This window comes from Frieseomelitta varia, unplaced genomic scaffold (assembly GCF_011392965.1).
Source record: "Frieseomelitta varia isolate USP_RPSP 00005682 unplaced genomic scaffold, Fvar_1.2 scaffold_292, whole genome shotgun sequence".
NCBI lineage: Eukaryota > Metazoa > Arthropoda > Insecta > Hymenoptera > Apidae > Frieseomelitta > Frieseomelitta varia.
This window is the reverse complement of record NW_025110026.1, coordinates 369,100-394,291: the sequence shown is the minus strand read 5'-3', so window position 1 is coordinate 394,291 and position 25,192 is coordinate 369,100. Positions and strand designations below refer to the sequence as shown.

Below are 25,192 nucleotides of genomic sequence, written 5' to 3'. Positions count from 1 at the left end.
TTATTTTCTTTTCTACACCGAATAAATTCTTTTTGTTAACAACTAATCAATTTTCTTTTTCCAAGTACAATGTTTTGACATAGTCGTTCGTGTTGTGCTCGTCACGTGCAACTTTGCGCTTCAAAATCTCCAACAGACGCACGAAAATCCGTGGTCTAGTTACGAGCAAACGAAATTCCCTATTTATTAGAAGATTAAATGGGACTCGGTTAGCGGTGGTTTCGTTAGAAAACCAAACAACCCGTTGCTGCGTGCAGTCGAGAAAGGTTTAATATCGCAGACACACCTTGACGGAGAGACGAACGTGTCGCAGATACATGTACAGTGTGTTTAATAAAAACGTGAACATTTCTCTGAAAGAAAATATTCTTTTCATAACACTATACTGTAGTGGTGTACTATACTATACTATATTATACATGGTATACTATATTATACTACGTTACTTTACTTACTTTTACCACATACTATATAGTGTACTATACTGTACTACGTTAAAATACTATTTAACCTAAAATACGCACTCAACTGATAGCTTGAACGTGAACGAATTATATATACACGAGCCGTTTATTTCGAAAATGGTCCAAGTCCATTTATCTTTAAATCAAGATATTTAACGGTTTGCGTTTTGATAAATTTAAAGATATTGGTAACTGATAACATGGTAGTATAATGTTTTTGTGTTTCTAAGGATGTACAATTTACCAAGCCAATTAATTTTTAAATTTACCAAGCCTTTTTAATTTTTAGAAAGGCGCAAGTTCCTTGAAAAAACTAAAATTCCCATAAAATAGAAAAATATATTACAATTTTGTGTTACAAGATTAAAAAATATCCAACTTTTATTCGCTGTTAGAGAAATGTTGCATTCAAATAATATTTCGTAATTTATAATTCATTCTTCCCCAATTTGCGTGTGGGGGAGGGATTTAAAATAATTATTGTGTACAGGTGGTATATATAGTGTAACAAGTCCATTACATCGTTGTACTTTAGTATTTGCGATTGGTCTCACATTTTTATACAGTTGTGTCAATTGAAATATTATTATAGTTTCTAGGTCTGACCCGACGCGATAGTAAATCCAGAGTTTTGAATAGTGCATCCTCATTCATTGATGCTTTATAAAACATTTTATACGGTTCTGTTCTCAAAAATCGCATCCAACATATTTTTAACCAATTTACTTTAACTCTATTAGTATGTTTAACGTTCTGAAAACCGCGTCCACTAGAGGTTTAATTGAAATGGAATCCTCTGTATTTAATGAAATTATTATTATTTAAAAAACCACTATCTGAACTAATCGAACACTGCTACTTTAATAATAAAAAAAACATAGCTCTCATCTAATGAAATTTCACTGTCATAATGACTTCATGTCAGTTTGAAACTCTTAAAATGGGACTCGAGCCAGTTTCAAAATAAAAATCTTTATCATTCTCATTAACCAGCTAATTATCTAGTGTACAAAATCTCAGTGACTTTAAATATATTAGTTACAATTTGTTTAAAAATGAAAAGACGGCGTAGAAATGTAAATATTAAAACGGCTAGCTTAATTTTTTTGGAAAATGGACTCGGGCCACTTTCGAAATCAAGTGCTTATATACAAGGGTTTATGCGTGTCAGTTTTGTCGCATTTCCGGTAGTGCTATTAAAAAAATGTTTCAAACAAAATTTTTTTAGTATTTGGTGAGCTACGTGTTCTCATATTCTTAAATCTCAATAAATGCTTTTTACGTGAAAGAGTCAACAGTGTATTATACTGTGACTTTGAAATGACTTTAAATTATGATACAGGGCTCCGCTCTCTGTTTACTTTCGTCGCTTCCCACATTATGTATTTCCATAATAATAACTCTTCATTAAAATTACGTTTGTACAAAATTTTCGAATTTACAGTATAGTACACTGTTGAACTCTCGACGATCCAGCGATAATCTTATCAAAACATATCAAAAGCACATGGTGCTATTTAAAAAAATCAAGGTGACCTTGATCTTTACACATAAAAGGTACACGTAGCCCACCAAATACTAAAAGAATTTTGTTTAAAACATTTTTTAATCGCACTACCGAAAATGCCTGAAAAACTGGTGACAAAATTCAAACGCGTACACCCTGTATACTTTATTTATAAAACATACTGTTGTATCGTAAACAATAGTATATTTTTAAAACGAACGCACACACCGCGTGGCAGTTTGGCAGGCCAAGGAGAGAAACGGTCCTCGAGATTGCCGATTCTCAAGGAGCCGCGAGGGGACTGGAATTCCCATTACCCTAAAACATCGAGTGTCTCCGTGGTTTCCATGGCTGACGTCGCCGACGGTGGCGGATCCTCGAGGAGGAATGGGCCTGCTTGCCGGTTTCCACCTTGATCGAAACGGAACCTGCCTCGGGAGAAAAGAACGAGGACGAAGAACAGTGGAGCCTTCTCTCCTCTCTCTCTCTCTTTTTCCGTCGCGTTTTGCGCATCTTTCACGAGACGAGATACACGCCATTTCTCCACCTGTCTCTCCTTGGATTTCGTTTGTTATCTCTCTTCTCTGCCGCTTCTCGCAGCTTGTTTCAGTTTCAAGGAGCTGGAGCTCTTGGAATTTGTTCATTCTTCATTCTCCGCGAGCTGGAATTTGGTTTGCGGAATCGAGATTCAAGCAAGTTAATTCGAAGAAGGTGAAGAATAGTTTGCATTCTACGGTTTATCATCTTCACTATCGACGCATAAAACTCAATAAAAGAAGTTTGTTTAGGAATCCAGAGATAACTAAATTCTAAATTTTTGCAAAATTTTCTAATAGGTAAGATAATAGTAAGTAACTACTATTATCTTACTCATTACTAAGATAATACTAAGTAAGATTGTCATTAGTTAATTTCAAGTATTATTTCTTACGTTTTAAGTACTATTTCATAGTTTCTTACCTATTATCAATGAATGAATTATCTATCCATTTTGTTTAAGAAATTATTTTCATAAATCAAAGTTTTCGTCGCAGGAATACTTTTCTCTAAACTAGAAAATGAGCCGTTTATTTCTCTTAAATGGATTGACTCTCCAAAGCAAAAAATTTCTTTCTTGTCTTTAACAATCCTTTTTTTTTAAAATTCTTTTAAAAATCAAAACTCAAATTAACATTGCAAAATCACATATTTATTCAACATAAATATAAACATGAAAAATGCACTGACGTTTGAAATGAATTATTTATTATTCTATGGTCTCAAAAAAAAAAAAGATTATTTATGGTAGATCATTAAAAAAATAATTATTCGTGGTAGCTTATTAAGAAAATTTATTTTAAATATAAAATCAAGTACCTTGACGTTAAAATTAGAAGAAGATTTAAAAATTGTTCAAACAATGATGCATTTTATGCTGTCCTTTTGTCTTTTATTATAATTTTTAGAATTCAATAATTCCTTGGCAGTGAATTAAAATCATTTATATTACACTTCTACTTATAAAATTAGTAATTATTAAATAAAATTGTTAAATATTAGAAACATAAAATTAGTTAATTTATCGTTATTAATACCCACCTGATATTATATTCTGCTTTCGTAGCATTCCAGATTTTTACCAAACAAACATCTTTTGTACCTTAAACTTCTAATAAACGAACAATAATTCTGCTTATCAAAATAACAACTCAGTGAGTTAACTTGTTTATGGTTACAAGTGTGGAAAAGTAGAGTCAAATTGGGATACTATTGTTTTTCTGAAATAAGAGCTTCAATATATAATCGAACATGATATTAGGATGGATCTTACGACCTTATTTTACCACAAGTTTTGGAATCAACATCATAGTGTATATCCGTACAGATGGAGTTAAACATTTCAGGCTTCAAGAGTTTCAATGTTTTATGACTCAAGTGATTGTTTTTTTAATGCTTTCACATTCAGAAATCCATTCATGTAAGCAATATTTTTATTCTATAGTCCTTACAGAGTATTTTGACACCTCTTCAGTATTTTCACCCATTCCAATTTCAAAGAACAATGGATTCAATGCACTATGTATTATGGATGGGCATACTGTGTGATATGTACAATTGTTGAAGAGGGTGACGATTATTTTATTTGCGACTTTTTGTTTTGTTAATTGAGATACATGTATACATAATGTATTTGTAAAAATAGTTTTTGTAAACACAGTAAAAGTTTCTAAACTAGTAATTAACATAATTCCCTGTAAGACCATATGGGATATCTTTGTATTTATTAAAATACAAATACTTTGTATTGTTAAAAATAATTGTTTCTGCTTTCTTTTAACTAATGGAAATAAAAATTTTACAACCATATCTTTTAATAGGTTTTATCTATCTTTATGGGGTTTTTGCATAGCTGCAGAAAATTTTATTTTCCAACGAGCTAAACAATTTTTTTCAAAAAGTTTCTTATATTGTATCATTTTCTTATTGTAAAGTCCAATTAATTAAGAAATTTTGCTATCCGATTTTTTTGTTACGAAACTAAACACATTAGGCACCCAGCTTTACCCTACTTTTCTCTATATTTCTTTAAACGTGATATGTAATCTCTTTAAAATGCTTTTAACCGTATTATGTACAGCTCGAGCAATCAACAAAGTGCATCCTTTATCTGTGCTCACGTTTCCGTACATTGTTATTTAACAGAATCAACTAATAACTCACGCAAAAATTATCAATACATATACTTACATATATTTATTCTAAAATAAATTATATAGAATTTCAATAATAACAATTTTATAAAATTATTATATAATATATGATATAATGTAAATTATTATATAATATACAATATAGTAATTTTATTTATTATTATATATGATAAAACGTAAGAATTTTTTAAAATAATTCTAACGAGATATTTGAAGACTTTATAGTCACACGAAACACTGATCATGTGCGATATTATAATGCCATAAAAGAAAATTAGCACTTACCTAATTTTCGGATCCGGTGTAAAGTAATTTGATGTGGCCACAGGTGCTGCGTTGAAATGAATTATTAGTAAAAGTCTCTGAACGCAAGTAAACTGAAATAGATAAAAATGTCAATAGTCAGTAAATTGGAAACAGCGAATAAAATTATTTAAAAGAATTGAATATCGTTATCATATTGTATATTAAATCATAATACTGTATATGAAATGTCATTGTTTTATCACACGGTTAATTTTACATGCACGCAGCTTGTTCAAAAGCTTGTGAACGTTTTCCCAACTAATTCAAATTCAATAAGAATTAATTAATTTCAAAATTCAGAGAAACACATTATAAGAGTTACAGTATTTTTCATTTTAATTAATTTACAAATTGTTAAAAAGTTTCCTTAAATGCTGAAATATTAAACTATAAATATTATACAGTTTTGACAATTTTCAAATGATAATCGCATAATTTCTATTCTTTTTTAACACATTACAGTATGACAACTGACAAGTTCCAGTTTGAAGAATCTCAAAGCGAGTTGAATATTTAGATGAAATGACCGTGAAAACAGCGACAGGGAGAGAGGATCGCATGCAAGAGAATTTCAATCGAAGCTTTCAACCAATGATTACACTTTAAATGCTTTAAGTATTTATTTAAACAAATCCCAACATTGATAATCATGTACGTGTATCGCTCGCATTCGTGTATGTTTACATTGTATGCCTTCGTTTAACTCTGTGTGTAAATGACGCTGAAGACATAGTTTGCTTCGCGCGTCAATTCATCGACGATCCTGAATACTTTTTTTCTTTTTTTCTTCTTCTTTTTGCGGTTATTCGCGTTCGAATAGTCCGAGAACGATCGTTGAAAAAAAGAGAAAAAACGGATGAATGGAACGAATCGAGGATCCGTCGACGAATCGACGAAAGTTTTTCCAACGACGGGACTCTCTCTCTCTCTCTCTCTCTCTCGCAAAATCTCATACACAAACACACGAACAGGCAAAATCCTTTTCTTTATCCCTTTCGTTCCAAAATTCAACAGCACGTCGAGGCTCGAAAATAATCAACTCCCCCACAGTTCAGCGAAAGAATCGTTCTCCCACGGTGGCGAGCGAGTTTTCTTCAACTAGGCTAAATTAGTAGTTTCACTTGTAAAAGGCTGGGCCTTTTCTTTTTCCTCGTTCTCTCTTACGGACAAATACGTACGGATGCTTACTTCACAGGACTCGTTTCTCATTCATTTCCTCGGTTCGACTGCGACACCGATTCTTCAATCGCGTTGCAACTATCATCCAGTCTCGGTATGACACGACGTATGACCAGATCTCAACGGTCGGACATTTTGTCAACATGTGTGAGAGAGATCAGAACAGAGTTTCGAACGAGATTGATTCGTCTTTGTTTTCGAGGCACGAAAGGGAATGTACAGCGTGTCCGTAAAGTCTCTTTACAATTTCAAAAATTTATCACGAAGGCAAATGAAAAGACAGACAAGTGGAAATTATGACAGAATGAGACGTTTATATTTAAGGTTTTTTTCTGCCTCATTTAATACACCTCTATATGGGAATCATATATCGATTTCTTACACGATCGATGTTTTCCTCAGATGTTCTCAGTCGTCCACTCCTCCCTTTATCGAACACTGTCCCTGTCTCCATAAATTTCTCGTGCAACGCACGAATTGATGGACGTGACGATGGATCTCTTCCATACTTAATTCTGAAGTTTCGCCGAGTCTGTAGATCCGATTTGGTTTCAATAAACCATGACTGTGCACTGTGCCTTCTCCTGAGGAGTAGCCATTTTGTAAAAGGTTCATTTAACAGTATATTATTCATCAACAGGGTACCTGAAATGCAACGTGATAGAAACTTTGATAACCACTGAGTACATGGAACAAATCTGACAAAGATGTCTTATCAATTGCCTGTGTAATAAATTTTTGAAATTGTAAAGAGACTTTACGGACACTCACAGGAGGTTATGTTAAAGATAACGTGTATCGAACAAAGGTACGGGACATCACTAATCTAAAAAGCAGAGGATCACTGGTGCCATTGCCACCATTGATGAGAGTATGTGCTTCGTGCAACTAACGATTAAATAAGGCAGAGGAAACTTAAATATACACGTCTCATTTTGTAATAATTTCCACTCGTCTGTCTTCTCATTTGCCTTTGTAATAAATTTTTGAAATTGTAAAGAGACTCTATGGACACCCTTTTTAATTTAATATAAATCACAAATGATAGGTCCAAACTGTTCAACTTTTATAACAATGATGATCATTTATTTCGAGCCTGATTTATATTCAGTTCAGATTATACAAAATGATCGTCTCTGTCAAGGATGCTGTCAAGTTTCCACAAATGTCAATGTATCAATTTTTCCATCTAAATACATCTCTGGATTTCATGCAATATAAAAAAAAAAAAAAAAAACGAAAAATTACGGATATTTTAATGAAAAAATTGTTCAAAAATGTTGGCAAACTCTGACGGTTGAAATCTGAAACATTCTGCATACAAGGTGTCCCGTTTTGATCTCCCATGGATGCAAAACATTTAAAGAAAATGTCTCGGACAAAGTTTAAACAACGAAAAATCGATACAAAACGATGCCGCGTTTTTCAAAGCGTTGCGTCGTATAAAATAGAGTTTCATAATAAAAATATATTTTAGTAATAATTATAAATTAATAACGTTATCAATAGTTTAAAGTAATGAAAATGAATTTTTTTAAAAAATAATTAAGTAAAATTCATTTTGTACCTTTTGTATCAGGGTTAATTAATTTATTTTAGTAATTTTAATTATCTCGAAAGTAAACGATCGAAATATATATGAACATATATATATATATTTTTTTGTAAAATAAAGAAAATAAATATATATTTAGAAATTAAATGTTTGTCGTATTTTTTTAATATCTAGTTTTTTTTTCTTTAAATAAATTTAATTTATATAAACGAATTTATTATATACTTTATTAAACGTATGTTGTCTAAATGCAGCGAATACAAAAATGGGAGGAACCTTTAGAAGATTTTTGCGTGTTTGTGCAAGATTTTGAATAATAAATCCACGTCTTTCATTTTTTAAACGTTGAAGACTTGAACTTGACTGAAAACGCGAATCGACGTTCTCCATTTTTTAAGCGAGAGACATAAAATGGCATCATGCATTTTTCAAACGTAGAGGACAGCATCTTATACGTGCTAAATCGTTCAATTTGTATGATTTTGCGTTCGCTTTACAAATCCGCGATTCAATTTCGAGCAATCAGTCCAAAAACGGAGCATCAATTTGAGCAACATTTCGAGGAATTTTTCGCGAATGAGTTTTCAAATGTTGAGAATGATAATAAAAATAAGAGTAGTTTTGACAGTGATTTTTTGATCTTGATGAACGATGTAAGAAAAAAAGAAACACGACACATTTGCAAATTCTGCTCTCTCTATAAAGAAAAATATTTTCTACTGCAGTATTATCCTCTACAAAGAAAAATATTTTCTACTGCAGTATTATCCAAATTTTGAGTAAAAAGTTTCGTTCAATGAAACATTTTCATTGCTTCAAATAGGTTTGGAAAAAATTTTCCAAAAATATGTTAACGTGATTCAAGTTAACCTTTATTAAAGATGTTTATTAAACAACTTTGTTAAAGCTTCACTTACTGTTTCCAATAGATATTTCTGCAACCTAAAAAATTTAATTAAAAAAAAAAATTGTATGATATCGAGAGAGATACAGGTCATTCATTTGACCTTGCGATAATCTCTGAAAAAAATTGAATTTTTCAACTGACTATTTACATTGGTTTGACATTGAGGCATTCTCAAAACATTACTTGCACACATTTTCTGCGTGAATCGTTGAGCTTGATATTGTAAAGCGTCAAAGTTAGAATTATAATTAATGTTCTTTTCAAAAAGTGAATTTTCAGCCCAAAAGTGACTGAAGCATCAATTTCTTACAAGACTATAATATATATTATTGGGTGAAAGCGTGTGCTGATTCATTAAAATGAATTAGATTAGGGTATACATAGGAATTTTTCTTTTTTTTTTAGGATAATTAGGTTTAGAAGTGTTTCATAAATCGATTGATATTTCTACGTTATTTGAGAGAGCATGGAGTTTGCAAGCAAGTACAGTTGACTTTGAATTTTGGTGAAATTACAATTAAACTTTAATTTTACTGAAACAAAACTTGATAAATATTTAAATACAGTTTCGTCCTTTACGATGATTTTACCTTTTGTGTGAACATCCGTGGCGACGATTTTCTCAAAATCGTCAAAATAACGTTGATCTCCCTCTCATTTCTGTTGGAAGCAATTTCAATATATAAAATTTGAAAAATTCGCACAAGAATGTCGAGTAACTTCCGAATCGATCGATAGATCGTTTTCGTGTCTACACATCGAGTACTATTGAAATGTCTGAAAAAAAAAGTTGAGAAAAAAATGGTGCTCCGAACTGAAGTTTAAGCCATTCTTGGGATATAAATTTTCAAGCTTGACCTGTTGCTGGGTTAGTACTTTTGTCCTTTTACTGCGTTATAATACTGAATTATATTTATTATTATAGAAATTATATTATATAGAAATTATATAATAGAAATACTGAATATTATAGAAATTATATAATAGAATACTGAATATAGTTAGTTTATATTGAATATAATAGAATACTGAATATAGTTCTATTATATACTGAAATTATATAATAGAATACTGAATTATATTATAGAAATTATATAAAATTATATTATAATTATATATTATATAATTACATAATACATTAAAATTATATTATAGAAATTATATAAAATTATCTTATAGAAAAAAAATAAGATTATATTACAATTATATAATATATTAAAATTATATAAAATTATATTATAGAATTATAGAAATATCGTTTCGATTTGAAAGAAAATGAAAATTATAGACCTATGGAATATGAGTTTGAATTTTCAATTTTCACACGGAACATTAATACATACGAATTATATATAATGCTTCCAATGCTTTATATCTAACGTGTAACATGTTACAATAACTAATATTGCGAAGAGAAGAAAATTGTAAGATATAAATTAATGTTACTACCATTAATGTTTGTATACCATAATTCTTCAACGAGCCGAATGTTTTATACATACTACTTGAAAATAGTAAATAGCAAATATATTTATTTTAATGTATACATGTAATTTTGAAAATAAAATATTTTATTTGATACGGTAAAGCTTGAACGTAATGTTTGAAAATAATATTTTATTTGAAGAGTATTAAAAATACTTGAATTTTGTCTAGAAATATTTTATTTACTTTAATTTATTTCCTTCGCTTTAACTATCATTACTGAAAAAAATAATCTTTCACATTCGAGTATAACCAGAGCTGAGTAAAATACTATTTTAAATGGCAAATAGCAAATAGATATATTATTTCATATCATGTGCATGTATTTTTGAAAATAAAATATTTCATTTGTTGCAAAAAATTTCTAAGATGAGTATTTCATTTGAAAAAACGCTGAAAATATTTGTGCCATAGTTTGGAATATTTTATTTATTTAATCTATCATCAGCAAATAAAATATTTTTATTTTACCAAGTCATAGTGTAAGATATATTTATTTTGGTAATCTAACATTCAATATAGTTCTTCAATGAATACTTCTATTGAGAATCTTCAGTGAACTCAAGTTCGTAATGAAGTTAGAACTACTGCAATATTTAGGCGATAAGGATTTGCAAATTCAAAGTATTATGAAATATAAATAATACGTGAAACAATTATATTTAAAATATAATACGCTAATTGCGCTCCAGTTGAAAGACTGTTTAGTTTCGCTGGTTTAATTCTTCGTCCACAAAGTCTAATAGTTTAAATGATGAAAATTTTGCAAATATTATAATTTCTTACGTTATCTCGTTTTACGTTAATCATTTTCACAATTTATTTTCAGGTTAAGAACTATGGGAAGTATTCTGTTTTATGCTTTATGTTATTAAAATAAAAAATATTTTATTTCATGTTTTAGATTATCAAAATAAAATATTCATGTTCATACTTTAACTTTAGATTATCAAAATAAAATATTTCATTTATTGAAATTTTATGTCCTATTTGAAATACAATTTTATTTGAATTGCGAATAATCCATTATTTAAAATAGTATTTAAAATATTTTCTCTATAAATATTACCCAGCTCTGAGTATAACGAACTAGTTTCCTAATCTGTTATTATACTGTCAATATTGAAAATCATGACACAATAAAATTTTCTACGTGCATAAAGAAAACGAAAGAATACAATATGTACCTACCAAGATCAAAAAAAAAAAAATGTTAGATCTATGCTACTGTGGTTTCTCAGAATTTTAAAACAACGCGCACATTCAGTCAGAAATTTTTTACCGCCATTATCTACAACAAACACTTATTCCTAATTTCTTTCGATACTTCAGTGATAGAAATTCTGAGATTTGATGGAAGAATGAATCGAAAAAAATGGGTATTATTTATGGAGTTTAATTCAATTGTTTTAAGCGAGACTTTATCACTGATTATTCAAATAAAATATTTTACGCTTTAGATTATTAAAGTGTATTACTTTGTATTTCAGATTATTTAAAATGAAAATACTTTTTGTTTGTCGAAATCGTAAATTCCTACTTAAACAGATTCTGAAATATTTATTTCGCAAAGTATTACCCGGCTCTGGTTACTTTGGCGGATGTGCATTTGTTTAATTTTTGCATTAGTATATTGAAATGAACTACATATTTAGTATAATGGAGGGGATATATGTTTTTCAAAGCTTTCTTTCTTTGTTACACTTTCCGCGAATAATTAATCTGAATAGTTTATAAAAGTAACTAATTTTTTTTACCATTTCAAAAAAATCTGAAAACATACTTATTCGAGTCTCTATTTTAATATAATCGACCCTTGACTCAAATATTTGAAGGAACAATTGGTGAAAATAAAAATTGACAGGAAATTCAAATTCACTAATGCTAGTGCTAATATCAACTTTAAGAATTAAATAATATTATTGTAATATAATAAATATATATATTATAAAATAATAAAATTTAAGTTTATTCTTTATAATTTCTTGTAAGTTAATTAAGCAAATAAAATATGAAAACATTATTATTCCTCTAATTATAATTAAAATTATATATATAACTAATAATGATGATGATTTAATTAAATAAATGTTAATTGATATAAAAATAGTAAAAAAGAAAGTTAATCAATTGATTTAATTAATTAAAAGAAATTTTAAGTAAAAATAAATTTATTAAAAAGATTAAGACTATGAATGAATTTATTGTAATAATAAGATTCAGGATAAAAGTTTTCATTTCTCGGGAAAAACTTATGCTAAAAATACATATAGGTAGTGATTTTGACCGTAATAATATATAGTAAAAAAATTGAAAAGTTCAATAACCTTTACAGTGGCTTTTTTAAATGATACCATAATTTTTCCCACTCGATACCATACAAGTTTTGTCAGAAACATTTTTTCGAAATATCTTTTGAAATTGCTCTGTGAGACCAAAATGAAATTTTTTTTTACCAGCTACACGATGCAAAAAAAAAAAAAAGAAAAATGATTTCAGAAAAAGAATATTTTAATTCAAAATGTTGTATATTGGCCATTCTCATGTTGAGTGAAAAATATTTATTTCATCGTCGCAATTCGAAAAGATATTCAAGTGGCCTCGTTTAAACGGACCACCCTGTATATATCCTCAAAAGATATCAAGAGAAGTTTGTAAAGATAGAAAAAAAAAAGAAATAACGACTGAAAGAAAGAAATTTTTAGTCCCAATATTGATTTTGAATTTAAATTTGTCGTACCTTTCAATTCCAAATGTTATTAATAATACTCTCTTTGCAAATTGAGGAGTGTAACAAACGATTTGGAAATAATTCAAAAGTTTCCTTACGGCGAAGCTCTTTTGATGAATGCTTAATTAATACTTTAACTCCGTTTCGTAGAAATGATTGAAACTTAATTTGAAAAGAAATTCGATCATAAATTTTTAAACGTAATCATTCATGCTGCTGCTTCGTTTCAATTCTGAATTTTCTCCATCAGAAAAATTACGATCACAAATCTTTCGATCTTGACAAAGAAAAAAAAAAAAAAAACGGATAGGGGGAGCTGAACTTAATTTTGTGTTCATTCTTCATTCTCAAAACTACCAATTGGAAACTCTGTTTATTCTAAAACAACTGATTAACATTATTTCACTTTTTCCGTGTTCAAATTAGCGTCGACAGGTTTGTCAAATTTATTCGAGCAAAGTATTTATAATTCCGATGGTTTGCATGCACGTGACAACAAAGTAACAACGAAACGAAACAGAAACGAGCAACTCACCTAGCCTAGTTCCCGAGTTCAAGGGTCAAACGGTCCTTGTAAGCATCCTCCGCGAGGAAAACGAGAAAAACACGCTTCTCTGTTGCGACGTTCCAATCGTTCTCTGGCACTCGATGCAACGTACAATTTATATTTTCACCTTTTCTCGTTCCGACATTCATTCTACGATTCTCTCTCTCTCTCTCTCTCTCTCTTTCTTTCACACACACACAGACACACTTTATTTCCGCGCACGTAACGTAAAAGAACACACGCGATTACACTGAACTCGACGAACTCGAGGATTCGTCGATTCGTTAGCTAGCAGGCTCCGTCAAAACGCCGCAGCTGCACAGTCTCTCGTTTGAAAGCAGGTCCGGTGCCTCGCGCGCGGGGAAAAAGCCACGAGGTCAGGACCTTCCAATTCCTCGAATAATTCCACTTAGTGCTCTGACAAATCCGGATGAAGCGAGGATGCCCGAGGTTGCATCCTCTCCCCGGGTTTCCTCGGCGCGCGCCTCGTCTTTCGGGTTCCTGAGATTACATCAATCCCCTCGTTTCACGGCGTCAAGCGTCGCGACGATTTCTCGGCTCGCAACTTTCCTCCATATCTCCCGGTTTCTTTTTTTTTCTTTCCTTTCTTCTTTCTTCGCTCTCTACACGAGAAAAAAACACGTCGTGTCCGGGAAAAAAATCGCGTCTTGAAACATCTATCATACTCGGTAAATCTGAACGTACGAAATATTTTCACGCGGTCAACGATCAATAAAATCGTTGTCCAAAAACTCCCCCTCCCCTCCCCCCCCCCCTTCCACCCTTCGTTATAGTTTCTCTTTCCTTCTCTCCATTTCTCTCGAGTCGCCCTTGATTCCGCGAGATGGATCCCAACTGCATCACGTGCGTCGTGGGTTAGGCCCCTGTACAGAAATTTCGTACAGAATTCTGAAAAAGCAAAGAGAAGAAACAGCACCTGCGACAGATCTCGTGGGAAAAAAAAAAAAAAAAAAAACAAACTCCTGGAAACGCTCGTTTTCCGACTGATACCGCCAGCGGTACAGTATCGACAGAGCTCACACGGAGATCTCTTGGATCTGGACGCGTTTCTTGGCGCTGCCGGGGGTGCCTGGTTGCCTGAGGATCCCCGGACAGGACAGGCTGACGTTGGGCGCCGGGACTTTGGGCGGCGGCGGCGGTTCCGGTAGGTTCTCGTCGTCGTTGTCGTCGCTGCTGCTGTCCCCGTCGTCGTCGTCATCGTCGTCGTCGTCGTCGTCGTCGTCGTCGTCGTCGTCGTCGTCCATCCTGGCAGTGGTGGCGTCCACGCAGGGCGACGGAGTGCGCGTCCTCTGGACGCAGGGGCTCCTGCTGTAGAGCGGTGGCTCGAGCACGCGCTTGCCGCCGCCCGGCGGCGGTGAACACTGAAACTCTTGCAGCTGCAGCTCCAGTTCCTGGGCGAGTTTCGTCTTGTGCGACGGCGGGCTCGAGGACGGCGAGTCCATCAGGTTCAACGAGGACAGCCTCTGCTTACCGGAGGACATCTCGATGCCGGAGCATCCCGCCTCAAGCAGCTCCTCCTTCTTCTTGTCGCTAAAGGCGGACGAGAGGCCGCCGGCGACGTTCGAGGCGTTCCGGTCCCTCTGATGGTAAATCCCCGCGAATATGAGAATGTTGAGCAGCAGTAGAAACACGCCGACGGCTATGGTGACCGTGAGGGCGGTGGTGTAGCTTTGGTAGTGGCTGGATGCCAGCTTCCTCAGGAGGTTGTTGGGCCCCGGGCCCAGGTTCGAGTGCTGCAACGGCCTGGACGAGGTGGTGGTGGCCACGGTGGTGGCCACGGTGGCGTTCGGCGTGCACTCGGTGGTCGATATCGTGGCGCTGGAGATGGAGGATGGCTCGGTGGGCGAGGGCACCGGAAGCGGCGGCGCCGGTAACGGCAGCGCCATCGTCTGCGGCCGCACCGCGCCCTCGTACAGGCTCGGGTTCTCGACCAGGTGATGGTGACGCATGCTGATCTCGTAGCCGGGTCGGTGCAGCTGCGGCAACAGATTCAGCCACAGGGACATCTTGTGGCCTCTGTAATGCGACCGCATTTCCGTGCTACGGCCGGCTTCCAGGTACAGCTGATTTATCGAGTCGTACGAATCCCAAAACGGCGGGCTGCTCGGAAGTCCGTCGGGTCCCGATGTCAGCGGGCTGACGCCGTTCGGGTCCCTGAAACATACACGTCAAACATACCGTCTCTCTCTCTCTCCTCTCTGGCCCTCGTTTTAGACCGTGCTGTTGATCGCTTGAACTTTCTACCGTTGGAAAACCTGTACCAGACTATTCCTACGCTGATGATTTTTTTAACCCTTTGCGCTCCTATCTCATCCCTGCCGGAGATGACGAATACAAATTTGTTATGGAACTCGTGTGTCATGCTAGAACGACGGTAACGTTAAATAAAACACCATGTGGCATTCGAGATGCACGGAATTTGTTTTCTCCTTGCTTTATTTCTCCTTTTCCTAAAAGTAGATACAAGTTTACAGCCAGCAACGTTGAAAATAAATCGAGTGCAAAGGGTGTTAAAATGTATTTGTATAATTATTCATTGTTGATTAAGGAAAACTCCTCGTGTATTTGGAATATTCTGTGGAATACGTGTCGTAGGAAAAAAAAAAAAAAAAGTATCAGTCGCAGTCTGCAAAATTGACAAACTGGATAGTATTCATACAGTTTTTATGGCAATTATCTCAATACTAGATATGGTACTTTTGATACAACTCACGTGTTTGCAGTGACTGAAAGTGAAATTAAACTAGAAAAGTATAGAGCTCACATCAGAAGCAAAAGATTCTTATTAATTTACACAACCAGTGCAAAAATTGAATAAACATTTAGTGAATTGTTAATACACCAACATCAATCATATGGTTGTATACATATTGTTATATAATATGTATTATACGGACAGGTCTAAAAAATAAGTCAAGGAGTGAACGTTTGCAGGGATTATTAAACAAAATCCACAAACAAATGCCACAAGGATTTAAAAAATAATTTAAATAATGATTCATCTGTCAGCATAGTTTCTTAAGGAATCAAAAGTAAAATGAAATAATGGAGATCTTTTTCCGCGTAGCAGCAAATTTAGTAAAAGAAATATTATATTATATTTTATTTTATTATATTATATTATATTATATCATATTATATTATATTATACTGTATTATATTGTACTATACTGTATTGTATTGTATTGTATTACATTATATTATATTATACCATATTTAATATAATACATTAAATTCAATGCCTAGAAGAATTGCAGTTATTGTAAAATCAAAAGGAAATCCTACAAAGTTAATTAAGACAATTCATATACATTTTTGCAGCAAATTTAATTTAGCAAATTATCTTTTCCTCATTAAAACTTATTACTGATTCGTCTCGTGTGTTTCTGCCGATTTATCAATTTCCTTTGTCAATTTTGCAAATTATGCAAACGAGTGATATTTCTTTTACAATATGTTTTCTACAGAATGGTCCAAATAGGTACAGGTTCATTTTTTTTAATTAAAAATTGTTATAAAAAGGATTTCAAGTTGCATCAACATGCAAATACTTTCTACGCTGTGTTGCAGGGGCTATTTGTAGATTGTAATATCTTTTTTGCCAGGGATGTTCAAAGCGTTGCGTTTCATGTTTCTTTTTAGTTTTCCATATTGATTGGAAATTGGACCCGCACATCAGAGGGCAAAGCGTTATTCTACTACATTTTATACAGATATTGCAATTTGTTTCTCGCAATAGACTGAAATTATTTAACTAGAGTGTATTTCTCTTCGCTTTGATACACGATATATTTGTAATGAGATTGGTCATTTTATTAACGTAAGAAAGTGTCACTGTCGATCGTTTTATATAAAATGGACATACAAGTACGGAAACGAGTATTTTGTTTTAAATTTACGATCCACACAATTTTCCAAGAAAATACATTTATTTAATCTTGAACAATTTCGATAGAAAAGCTACATTGTTAAATTTAGAATTCTAGATATAGAAGAAGTAAGTACAAGTTGAACAGACAATTTATGTAACATCTTATTTATAAAAAGAGAACGTCAGAACACTTTAATTCATTTAATATTTAATTCGTTAAAAAAAATTAACGCGTATACAATGTACATTATCAGTATGTTTTAATAAATTATAAAATATTGAAATAAACTACGTAGAATGTTAAGTATGTATCGAAAAATAATAAACATAAATACGTGAACTCGTAAATAAATAGCAACGAATTAATGTCTACTGCTATAACATTACTTTCTTATGACTAAATTTTATAGCTCAATACTACTGATGTAGTGTTATATCTTTTCATAACCGAAGCGAAAAGCCTGAAACGTTGTAAACGATCCTCCGGCATTATGGCTGGTTTGTATGTAATAATGTAACGAGTATAGATATTACAACCATGGAAGTAAATGATGGCGACATTGTGAATTAAGTATACGTTATTTCCGTTTCAACGAAATTATCTGTAAAAAATTATTATTACAAAGTTTTATGGTACAGATGAAAATGGATACGTAAAATTCTTAAAAACATTTCAAAAGTTATTAAATTTTTTTTCATATATATATATATATATATATATATATATATATATATATATATATATATATATATATCCTTGTCAATTTTACAATAGCATTTGTTAATGTAATTTCGAAAGCTCACTTTCGATAGCTTCGTAACTTTAATCTTTTAAAGAAACTTCAAAATTTAATATTTTTAGATTTTTTATTTAATATTTTTTATTTTTTATTCTTTTCGAAATTAATTTAATTTATTTTATGTATCTTTCTCCATTCTACGATAGTATTTGCTAAGTTAATTATTCAATGTAGCAGGAGAATATTAGATAAATTAATAAATTTTTAAATTAATTAAAACGTAAAATTTTCATCAGGAATATTAAAGTAAAAAAATTAAAAACACAAGATTCCATTTATTTTACGAAAAATCATTTAATGTACGCAATTGTTTATTTACAAAATATCCAACAACAATGATAAATTGTACATCTCGGTTACTTTGATGCTTCCAGTATTAATAAATTAATAAAGTCTCAAATTTGTAGATGTTTAGCTTTAATTATGATTTTAGTTAATCACAAGTCTAATTTTTCTTTTCAAATTATCCGCACAAACGCATAACTTTATTTGGAAGGTTTATTACGTAAAACGAACTGATCATGTTAAATGATACTGAGAGTAAACGCGTTCATGTAAAATGTTACAAAATGACGTGTAATAACTAGACTGCGGATTTTTATACATTTTTAAATGCTCATCAAAGTAGTTGAATGAAACCTAAATAGAAGATCGTTTCTTCTGTGCAGAATTACAATCAAAACTCTTTTATATGTGTTGAATTTTTCTTCAAATTATATTTATATATATTTATATATTTATATATTATAATGAATATTAATATTATATTATATATATTAAACATTAATATATATTTATACATTTCATATATTTATATACTTTTTTCAAATTTTCCATAAATACATAAAAATTTATAAATTAGTGATATCAATAATTATCGATAAGGCAAATTTCACAAGGAGATACATATCAGACTGACATAAAGACTCCTAGCTCTCACATAGATCAATTAACAATTTTTTCTCGTTCTTGGACAAAAACATTTGTCTTTCAATTGAATTTTATTTATTTATATGTGATTTAGTCATTCGTGTGTTATTTATATACAATTTTAAATGAAAGATTGAGAAGAGAATGGAAAGCAAACGTTTCAGTCTGCTGACAACACAAAATAAATAGAAAAAAAAAAACTTTTACGTGTGATTTTTATTGTATAAAGTTCAACACGAAGATACAAAGTATAATTTATATTATTAAATTATATAAAAAAGAGATAACAAATGTAATTGATACAAAATGAATTCGAAAACTAATGACGCGAGACTTTTTCGAAAACTTCGAGACTTTTCTCTAATAGAATGCGATGCGATAAAAATATTCGATCTTGAAGATCGTATTCAAGTGCAATTTTGCAATAAGTTTCTTCGACAAATCTCCACCGGTCCAGAGATGTGTAAAACATTCAAAGATATCATTCTTGGACAACACGAGTTTTCGATTCAGACTCGGTTTCTTTCTGGGTCAAGATTGTTCCCGCGAGAGGATGCTAGTCCGTGTAGTAAACCGTGACAGCTAACGAAGAGTGTTCAGAAGAAACCGCGAATCGCCGTTTCACTAATTGTAAGAAACATGTACAGGGTGACCGTATAAATCCGCAACTATCTTCATAACTGTTCCTTGTTCGAAGAATGTAAAGGCTGAAATATTGGCCTTGTATTTCACGAGTCAATTGAATTTAATAAATTATATTACATTATACATTTTTCATTAATTAAATTTTATATTTCATTTATTATACATTATACTATATTATATTATATATTTTTCATTAATTATGCTTTATATTTTATTTATTATGCATTGCATTATATTATATTGTATATTTCTATTAATTAAATTTTATATTTCATTTATTATACATTATACTATATTATATTATATATTTTTTATTAATTATGCTTTATATTATATTTATTATGCATTACATTATACTATATTATATATTTTTTATTAATTAAATTTTATATTTTATTTATTACACATTATATTATACTATATTATATATTTTTTATTAAATATATTTTATATTTTATTTATTATATATTATATTATATTATGTATTTTTATAGTTTATAATTTTCTACTCTCCAACTTATTTTATTGTAAGAACGTAATAATAATATACGTAAATAATATACAAGCTAAAGCTTCCAATCAACAATATTATATTATATATACGTGTTTTATATTATATTACATATTATTTTATTATATTTTTTTTGTTATTTTTATATTTATTTTTAGTATATCTTTAATATTTTTACTATTTTTATATTTATTTTTATTATATTATATTTATATTATATATTTTTATTATATTTTTATCTCACAACTCTACCATTTAACCCGCCTTTATGTACAACCAGATACGATCTTTTGCAAAAAGTCTCTTTTTGACTTTTCCTTTTTATTATTGTTGAAACGGGCAAAGGCAATGGCGGATCACTCTCAAACTCGAAATATTTCGGAAAATACCGTACAGAACGAATGAAATTATAATCAACTTTTGGAGAGTGACGAGTTACTAGAAAATCCATGTCCCTAATCCCCGCATTGTTCAAAGATCAACTGCATATTTATAATTTGTTTTATAATAAATTTCGAAACTTTTGGAAATTAAAAGCTTCCTTTAGAAATTTGTCTTTTTGTCCCCCGTTCCTTAAATGAAACAAAAATGTATGTACACACGTACACTTCCAAAAGTATTAAGACACTTACAGAAAATGAAATAAAGCCATTGGAAAGTTGCTATAATTTCTTAAATTTCTTTCAAAGTTAGTTACATTAAGGCTGGGAGAGGTATACATAGTTTACATTATAGTAATAATAACATTAATTTTGTTTAACAAGAAAGTTAAATTTCCTTTTCGATACATCCACCGCGTTTTTTCGATTAATTTCGGCATTTTATTAGTTTTTCTATTGTTTCTGGTACCATTTGGTTCCATGCATTTTGTAGTTTGTTCCATAAGTCATTTTGGAACTTTGAACACACTTTACGGATTTTCTGATCTAATTCATCCCAAATCTTCTCCATTGGGTTCAGATCGGGTGACTGAGGAAGCCAATGCATTATTTTTGATTCATCACTCTGTTCTAAATGTTGCAAATAGTCTTTACAAGCCTTTGCAGTGTGCTTGGGATCGTTGTCATGCATGAAAATAAAATTTTGCCCTATTAATCGCCTCCCAGATTGTTTGGCATGATCACGTGAAATAGACAAATATTGTTCTGTTTTCAGAATCACATCCAGATCATTATTGACCGCCCTTCGTGTTTAACTGTGGTTACGATATAGTCAGGAATCATTTTTGTTTTCATTTGTCTTTTAAAAACATAAACTCGCCGCTTGCAACCAAACACCTCAAATTTAGATTCGTCGGTCCATAAAATATATTTTTCCAATCTTCAACTGACCAATTTTGATATTTCTTAGCCCACTGTAGTCCTTTTACTCTATTTTGTGGTCCTAGTAATGATTTTATTATAGCTACGCATCCACGAAGACTAATCTTGTGTACAGCAGGTGTCCTAATACTTTTGGAGTAAAGTGTATATCACGCATGAATATTGTATGTATATATATAACAAAATGCTCACATTTAGAACTTTAATGGGAAGAAAAAAAAAAAAAAAGAAAGAAAAAGAGTCTAGCTGTCGTATCAAAGTAATCGAATTCTTTTATATTCAACCTTATTTATTTATACTTATAAATAAAATCAAGATTACGTGAAACGTATTCGAATCTAATTACAAGTACACTTTTAATCTGTAAAAGGGTCACAATTTTTTGACAAAAAGGACAAACGTATTACAATGGACCGAGTGATAAATTGTGACAAATGCTAGGGATCTGGAATTAGAGATGACATTGAAGAGCTCATAATGGATGAAAATGGTCTGAAGAACTCCAAAAACTCTTGGATGAAGAACATTAAGAAACTCAGCAAGATGTGTTTTCTTCTGAAAAAGAGGGAGACGAAGGAGACATCTGCTGTTAGGGGAGTATTCTGGTAATCCGGCTTAAAAAAATCAATTCTTTTTGTTTTACGTTTTCTCAATTGGACAGATTCTTTAAAGGAAAAAAAAACGTGACTGATGAAAATGCAAGACTGCGTATGTACATATGTACTATTGTTATTACATATAAATAAACGTAGTAAATTAATTTTTTATTCATTTTTTTGGATCTTCAGAACAAATTAATCAAATTCCCATAAAAATGATAGGTTAATAAACAATTCGAGTAGCGAATTCTTATTAATTAATTGTTTACTGTATCTATCATATTAATTTCAATAATTATTTTTAATTAAAAAAAAAAAAATCAATTCAGGAAAAAAAATTCCATTTGAACGTGAGTTTAATCCAATTTCAAATTTTATACTACCAATTTCAATACTTTTTTTTTAAATTGGATTATTATTTTTAATTTTTGATATTGAAATTACTTTATTAATTCCTATAAAAATTTATATATATTTAAATATATATTAATATATTAATGTTTCATATTTAAAATATATAAATTTTTATTATACACTAAGTATAATTTTATAATTTATATTTATAATATTATTCATAATTAATCATACAATGAATAATAGGATATTTATATTGAATATTTTAATTTAATCACTCGATGTATGTCCAAACGCTCACGTGACTGTGTCAAGAGCAGACTATGACAAATAGAAACAACCAATTATTCACGAATGTGAGACACAGGCATCCGATACCAATCAACTTTAACCCAACCAAAATTTATTCTGCAATCCAGAGTTCAACGATCGGTGATTCGCATGATTTGGTCCCTTTGATGTTGGGTTAATATTTGAATAAGATCATTTGAACTCGAATGCGTGTACGTTTGTGCCATACTCGTACGTGATACATTTTGATAGTAATTACCGTAATGTACTTCAACTCTCTGTGCATACACACATAATGTTACAATACACATATTATTTTAAGTATGCTTGGAAATATATTCTCTGAACTTTTTAATCGAGAGAGTGGCTTCATTTTACGCTATCAACTCATTAAACGAAAATATTTATTTCAACGTTTCAATTTAATTACCTGCTCATATTAATTTGTTCAGTGGAAATACTTGTCTGAACGTTTCAAATTAATTACTTGTTACAATTAATTAATTGCTCGAACTTTTATACCTCACTCTTTGAGTACCGTTCTTTTTTTTTTTTTTTTTTTTAATAAATTGCTCGACACAAGTGTAAATCGTGACCCTTGAAGCAGTATTAATTTATGACTTTTATTCATCTTCAATTTGGCTGCTTCTAGTGTGTACGTCTTCAGTGTTGAAATATTAAACATTGTTTCATCGAAAAATATCTTTAACACAAAAAATTATAAGCGAGTGAAACTTACTGTCTCTCGTACATTTGAGAAATATCAAAGAAATCTGCAGCCAAATCTAGGCGATGCAAAATTCTCTTTTAGTAATCTGGATTGAATTGCTAAAATATCGTCGTGAGACGACGTAGAATTTCGCAGAGACACGTGCGTTCTAGTTTCTGTTAATCATAAAACAGTTAATTCTCTGTAAATTCACTAGGCACGTACCGTACAATGACACGTTTATTTAACTTGGGATGAAATTAGGAATCTCTCTACTCTACTCTCCTTGTGTCTTTAATATATTATATTAATGTATTAATTTAATTTTATTTCGTATTATCTGCCTTTGCGAGATATTGAGACAAATTATTATAAAATTGTTGTAAAAATTGTTCTCGCGATTATATCGGTTCGTGATTGCACGTTTCTTGTACATATCGTATTGTTTTCATTCTTTTCTATTATTTTGCACAAGTTCATCACTTTTATATTATTATTAGTATTATGGATTGTTAATGTTTGAATATTTATCGTGTCATAAAGTGAAACGAATTCTCTTTTGCAAATAGTGTCAGTAACTTTTTCTCTCGTTCAAAGTTATTGCGACTTGTATGACACGATGTGATCCAACTCTTGCTCAACTTGAAAACAGGAACTTGAAATTTTTAAAAATTGAAAACTTTCTTTAGAAATTTGTCCCCTGTTTCTTAATGTTTCAAATAAACTATATATATTATAAAGTTAGAAGCTTTAATTTTTTTGTTTCAGGTTAAATGAGAATTTTAATAATTTCAATAATTTTATTAGCAATAAAATGCCTCTTTAATTTAAAATAAAATATAAAGTAATTTTTAAATTTAATTTTGACTTAAAAATTAATCATTATGATTCTTATTTAAAGTAAAATATTCAATATAAACATCCTATTATTCATTCTATAATTAGTCATAAATGATGTTATAAATATAAATAATAAAATTATATTTAGTATATAATAAAAATTTATATCTTTCGAATATAAAATTATAGGAATTAATAAAGTAATTTCAATATCAAAAATTAAAAATAATAATCTAATTAAAAAAAAAAGGTGTTGAAAATGGTAGTATAAATTTTGAAATTGGATTAAATCCACATTCAAATGGAATTTTTTTTTTTCTAAATTGATTTTTTTATTTATTGAGAAAAATTTATTTAAATTAAAAAAATATAATAAATAATATACATATATTAATATTATATATATATATTATAGTTGAATAAATTTTTTAATTGAAAATTAAATCTAATATTTACATTATACATATTATATATTAATGTATTATATATATTTATTACAAATTTAAATTAATGTACAATAAAATAAATATAAAAATAGTCAAATAATATTTACAAAGTGTCAATATATACTATATATTAAGAAATAATAATAATTTCTAAATGGAACAACAATGTACGTATATGTATAATAACAAAATACTCGTGTTTAGAGCAGAATTTTATTAATTCGGAACAGAAAACGAAACTCTAATGGGAAGGAAAAAAAAAGAAAGAAAAAGATATCTTCGTGCTACTACCGAGCATTTTGTAGTCGTACGGCTGTTTTCTCTTGCAAAGTTATAAGAATTTCAACGTTTGGAGTTCGAATGTTAACGGGTGTATATTTTCAATCGTGGTAGTAAAAGAACGGCGAGGCAGTGGCGGGGGGAAATGGCGGAGCACTGCCCAAGTTCCCCCGACTTTGAATCACCGAAATTAAGAGAAACAG

General features: G+C 30.6%; 1 protein-coding gene across 1 annotated transcript in view; it reads right to left on the bottom strand.

The window, feature by feature from the left end:
- Positions 1 to 14,379: 14,379 nt before the first annotated feature.
- Positions 14,380 to 25,192, bottom strand: part of LOC122529541 (neuroligin-1-like) — a 181,630-nt gene continuing 170,817 nt past the window's right edge. The window contains exon 9 of the mRNA XM_043655776.1: positions 14,380 to 15,546. Coding sequence (XP_043511711.1) covers positions 14,409 to 15,546 — 1,138 coding nt within the window. The 3' untranslated portion in view covers positions 14,380 to 14,408. The remainder of the gene's footprint in view (positions 15,547 to 25,192) is intronic.